The sequence below is a fragment of the Lipophrys pholis genome, assembly GCF_963383615.2.
Source record: "Lipophrys pholis genome assembly, chromosome: 10".
NCBI lineage: Eukaryota > Metazoa > Chordata > Actinopteri > Blenniiformes > Blenniidae > Lipophrys > Lipophrys pholis.
The window spans coordinates 19,231,994-19,237,993 of record NC_137640.1 but is presented as its reverse complement, the minus strand read 5'-3'; the positions used below and the strand labels follow the sequence as shown (position 1 = coordinate 19,237,993).

Here is a 6,000-nt window from a genome sequence, read left to right as displayed (position 1 = left end):
GACGGTGTGTCTTTGTCACCTTTAATTACAAAACATCTTATACAGGAAAACAATAAATAAAACCAACATTTTAGTGAAGAAATCAACTACAAAATTATAAACAGTAAAAAGTTACATGAGGAGAATATTAACATAGTAGTTACCGGGTGTATGATCGTGGTATCTTTCAGCTTATCTGAAGCAATGGTACAATATCTTTGTATGAAACTCTACCAAAGGTATGATAGCTGTCTGAAAGTGTCCCATATCACCGTCTAGCGATACACTTGAATTCCAGAACCAACAATCAAATTCTTCCCAGTAAAAAAACAACAAACAAACATATGAGCACAATAATAACATGTCTGAGCTTCCGTCAGGAGTTCTGCACACCCACTGAAAGACACTCAAAGATAATGCAGCAACACGTTTCAAATAAAAGTTCTGTTGCTGAACTATTTGTACATAAGGTCAGTGCTATATTCTCTACTAGCATGATCAAAAACAACAGGCATATTGTGTCTTTTCACAAGTGTCCCTTGGCTCAAGTGGTGTAAAGAGATTACATTTTATTATTCGACTAAAATCCTCTTTTTGTTTCTCTGTGTCCTTTCCTGCAGGAGCTCTGGATGGACTCCAGGACTGTGGAACTGGATGTTTGTGATCTGGGCCTTCTCGCTATATAAATAAAACTGAACTGAAATGGAATCGTAAATGAACAGATGTCACAATGTTTGAAATCTTCACATGAATGTATCACAATCCATCCATCATTTCAATTTTGCTGCAGTTTTACAAATGGGAATTGGCTTTTTAGTGGCAAGGCATGTCGTGCTTTATCCAAAAATTGGGACTGGGATTTTACCACTTTTAACAAAGCAATGTTGATCAAGCTGGATTCATGAAGGAAAAAAAATAACACAAAGTATCTCAAAGCAACTCTGTCAGGTCAACAGGACTCGTTCTGCATCTTTGGAAAATGTTTTGCCCCTTAATCAAGTATCACACGACTTGGATAAGAGACTAAATATCTTTCAAAGATGCACGACCGAGGTCACATGAGCTGATTAATCTGCTTTGAGACTCTTGAGACAAATGAGAATATGCACAGACAGTCAACATAGGAAATACATTTTGTGTGTGAAAAATTTACTTCACAAAGAAAAACAATTTATTTTGCAGTTTTATCATCTGCATTCAACCTTTACTGAGACTCTCCTGCACAGTGGAAGACAGCATGAGAGTGGGTTAGTAGATTCTAGGTTGGGGCCACGAAAGAGATTTAACATGGACAAAAGTTAAGTGGACAGAAGTTTGAACCAGTCTCAAAATATGAAGTAAATTTTATACAAATTATCACTTAATAACATATGTATGTATTCATTGGCGCTAAAGACAAATGCCATGCTTTGATGAGAAGGTGCTGCTACCTATCCAAGTGAGGCGTTGATAGCAGGAGTATATATGGTCTTGGAGACGGCAGCGCCACTGGCGCCCCCTGCTGTCAGAACCTGGAGCTGCAGCTTGTAAACACTTAGAGCCTGAAGACCTTCAACTGTCACCTCCCGCTGAGACTGGAGAGGGAAGCAGAGTACGTTTACAAAATCACACCATCAATATTCAATATTCAAAAGAAGTGAATAACAAAGTGACTTGTTCTAAAATGAGATTGGGCACATTTTACAATTTTCTCATACTACATGTTCAATTTTTTATTTTTTTTTATAATCTGTGAGATAATTTCATCAGCTCTAACAAAGGCTTATTTCTACAATGAATATTATTTACAATACTTATGTATTCATATTCGTTCATGGGTATTAGACATAACAGAATCTATATATATACAAGTAGTTGTTTACCCATATTAGAAGTACAGAAGTATATATAAAACAGTTCCATCCACTGTATACAGGTTCAATAGACAGCCTGCAATTAATTCATATATTACAGTAAAAAACTGAAACATCAGGCGAGCAGTGTGTGTCCTCACAGCTTGGCCAGCTCATATGCCCCACTTCCACAAGCCCTGAGAACTGCTTCTCAAAAACTAGATTAACCTATGATTCATTCGTAATTACAGATTAATATCAAATCTTCCATAACATTCTTGAAAAATATATCTTCCAACAATTACACAAGTTTATGGTTTGTAAAAACGTCTTCTCTTCCATTTGGTCAGGTTTCGGGCAGTGGTGGTCTAGAGGTTAGAGAAGCGGAATTGGAAATTCACAGGTTTGAATCCCATGACTGAGAGGTCACCACTGCAGGGCCCTCAGCATGACCCTTGACCCCAACCACTGGCTGAGCTCTCCACTAGGCGCTAGGAGTGGCACGCTGCCACAGAGGTTAAATGCAGAGAAGTAATCTCCCCTAGGGGATCGATAAAATGATACTTTCTTTTCTTTCCTATTTGTTTTTCCTTTACAGCACAGAGATGATTTTTGTTTAAGTCATCAATGATATACGTCTGAAGAGAAAATCTGAGTCCTGGTGTTACTCGTGCTTTGAAAAAATTGTGTTCTTTTTATATTTGTCTTTTTCTGATGAATTTTATTTAGCTTAAATTATTTTATGTTTTATTATCTTTGCTTGTTTTAAATCACCTTTCTCATTGCACTGTTCTTGCCAGGTGTACTGGTTTGTGCACTTTGAATTGACTTTTGAAATTTATTATACAAATAAAGTTGTCTTGCCCGGCCTAGGAAATTTAATATAAAAAGAAAAAACTAAAGCACAGGCTCCAACTGGACATTTCCAAAATAAAGCTACACAAAATTAATATATACATAATCTGTCATATTTTGGACACAACCTAATTCCTTTTCCCTATAACCCTTAGTCTCACCTGGGCAATGGTTTGAGTCTGGGAGATGAGTGTGTCCTCCTGGCCTTCTGCTGTTGCTGCAATCTCAGACTGCAAAGTCCAGGTGAACTGGAAACCCTCAATAGCTTTTGGGTCCCGTGCATGCTGGGACATCCTCCAGTGAAACCTGCTGATTAGGGAGCCGTTGACTTGCTGGAAGTCAGCGGTCAGCCGCTCTGGACGCAGTACCACCTTCCTACCTGCCAGGAGGCGCTCTAAAGCAAAAGACAAAGAATCTCTCTGGTAAACTACACAACTGTGCACATCAACAAAAAAGAATGTTTTAGTCTCTGTACAAAAGTTCATGACCATGATTTTAATTGAAATGGCAAATAAAACAAACTTGTCATGCTATTCTTAATAGTCGAGGAGTGAAAGGATTAATGAACGCTGCTTGACATCTGTGTTCAGTTACCCTTACCCTCCACGTTACAGGGCAACGCTTTGCCTCCTCTGACCCTGACGGAGGAGCATGAGGGAGTTGTAAGCCAGGCAACAGCCTCTGATCCCGGATTGGCCTTCATTGCCACAGAGACACGGTACTTACAGGCAAACAGCAGGCCTGTAATAGTGTGATGGGTGCCCTGCAGGGAGAGTGAAATAAGTCAAGTTTGGAATAAATGTGTGTTAGGAGCAGGGAGCAATTTGCCTGTGGGAATGGGGGTTATTAAATTCATCCACTCTTCAGTGTGATTAAAGCTACTTCACCAGCAGACTGCACAAAGTTTTCAGGCACACCTGAATAAAACTCGGGCCAACAATGGAAACAGTGAAACACAAATACCTTTCCACTCACACATGCAACATGCTTTGTCTCACAACAGGTAGTAAATTCTGTTTGAGTGTCTGACCTCCAACACTGTCATTAATATTTCAATATAGTATTGTTAATGAATGTGTAAGGTGTGTGTGACACACACCATAGTTAGTAGACCTTCTAGTGGAAGATATTTGGAAGCAAAACTGTGGTATTATGGTAGCACCAGTGGTACTTGGGCTCCATCTAGTAATACATGGAGCAAAGTCATGTATTCTAAAATGCAATAACTGAAAATAACTACTAATTTCAAAATGTTCTGTTCCGTCCTCCTTTGTCTCCCTCCTTTTGTGCACTTGCCTCTCTCTGTCCCCCTCTCCCATCAGCACAACAGTGACAGCAGTGACTCAACACTGTGACACAGAAGTAGCTGGCTCGCACACTAGTCTGGCATCCAGATTAAAACTGCACTTGTGTTTTTGGTGGCCAGCCACGACAGTCGTAACTCTAAAAGAGCGAACTGACTTGTGTGGGAGATATCTGGGTTCTGTGAAGTGGACCAGGAGCTGGACGACACACAACAAGTGTACAGAAAACAGCAAGCAAAAGTAGTAAAAGTCTTAAGCCACATTAACCTATATACTGTATCCTCCCTGAGGCTGTCGGTGTAGAGAATGAACGGGGGAAGATAGTTTTACTGTGAGATCTTTATCTTTAAATTTAAAGCATTGTTCAGGCCAAGTCTGGATAAATATTTAGTTCAGACACTCATGTAAACAAGACCGCTCAGGGTAACACTTTTATCAATAGATTGTATGACAGAATCTACCATTTTTATCAGTTTGATATTGTAATAATGTTGAGATATTTGCTGTCCATTTCCCTGATAGCCCAAGAACAACACCTAAATTGAGAATAAATAACCTTATACAACTTAACATGAAGTTCCTATTTAAAATTAGAACGATCTTTCCTTTAGATATGATGAAAAATCACTGTTGTTCTTGTGTTCTGGCTTGATATGTATGCGAGACAATAAGGTGCTTCGCCTTGTTATGACAAGACGAAGTGTCACTTAGAATGTTTGCACAGTGTGGTTGAGCTTGGCTAAAAGTATCAGCGAGTAATCTTCATATGAGCAGCATAATTGTTTCCCTGTGAGCTGTTCAGCACTAATCATGTTAGCCTCCGATACATTATGTTCAGGTTGGTCAAAGTGGTGGCACTTCAACATTTCCTCACGCGGTACATGCTGTAAAAGGTTTGAGAACCAATGCCTTAAAATCCACATTTTATCACTTTTTTTGGTCTTGGAACCTGATTCATGAGCACCTTGTTAGCATCATGTGAAAAATAAAAACACATTTTGACGACCTCTGGCAAATCTGAAGGTTGGCCGTTTCAAATGGCAAGAAATATCATAAGTCCAACGAGCAGAAAATCACGTTTGGTGACCTCAACAAAAAGTACACTGATCTTCAACATTGATCAGCCGACGGCGTATGTGGTCATTTAGGGCGAGAGGTTAGCAATGGGACAAGAGGAGAGTACGGTGAGTCCAGCTTTGGTTTAATGCAACAGTACGACCAGTTTATGGCAGCTTATTTGTCTGAAAGGCGCCAATGCTTTGCAGCAGCTACAATTTGTAATGCATACTTAAAACTGTTATAATTTACACAGAGCATTGTGCATAAAGTTACTTCACATGAGATTTGCCTGTGTTAGTTTTGGCAGCCCATTTAATGGTGAGCAGTTATTACTGAAGTGAGTCCATAAAGCACTTCAGCACCGATTCCACTTTCTGTCAAACGTTGACGTTTACTGATTTACCCATTTGTAAGGCACACCTGTGCAAACTTTGCAATGAAAATTGGCACGGGTTAAAGTTTTTCTTGAGCTTTATTTATCTTAGTTTAGAGTACCTTAAGCATACCCAGAAGGAACCTCACTGCAAACGTGAACCCTTGTGGAACGCGAGTTATAAATTGCTGATTAAGCAGTATTAGATTATCTAAAAGTGACTGTACCTTTCCCAGGCAGTTGACAGAATTACAGTAAGAGTGATGTTAGACAAAAACCAAGGTGATAGCCCAGAGACAAAGTTACACGCAGGCAGAGGATGAGAACATGCCAGATTGGTCTGAATTATGGTGAAGAAATCTGATCGGGGATCTGCACATGCACACGCAAACACCAGAGAAACAAAACACCGTTGCAAAATTTCATCTACACACAGATGCACATAAATCCAAGTTGCGGTGTTCATACCTGCACTATTGTTGTTCTCTCAGTGCCTGTAATATTAGTACTGCAGATGTGTGGACGCCACCGCAAAATGTATGGGCCAGGGTGTCTCTGTCTGGCTGAAATAGAGAAGAACAAAAGAGGGATCAGACAT

At 39.6% G+C, this 6,000-nt stretch overlaps 1 protein-coding gene across 1 annotated transcript in view; it reads right to left on the bottom strand.

Moving 5' to 3' along the window:
* Positions 1–6,000, bottom strand: part of anos1b (anosmin 1b) — a 51,803-nt gene continuing 45,803 nt past the window's right edge. Inside the window, exons 11-14 of the mRNA XM_080473205.1 lie at positions 5,871–5,965; positions 3,267–3,429; positions 2,828–3,060; positions 1–1,553 (exon numbers count right to left, since the gene is read on the bottom strand). Of these exons, the coding sequence (XP_080329331.1) occupies positions 1,410–1,553; positions 2,828–3,060; positions 3,267–3,429; positions 5,871–5,965 (635 nt within the window). The 3' untranslated portion in view covers positions 1–1,409. The remainder of the gene's footprint in view (positions 1,554–2,827; positions 3,061–3,266; positions 3,430–5,870; positions 5,966–6,000) is intronic.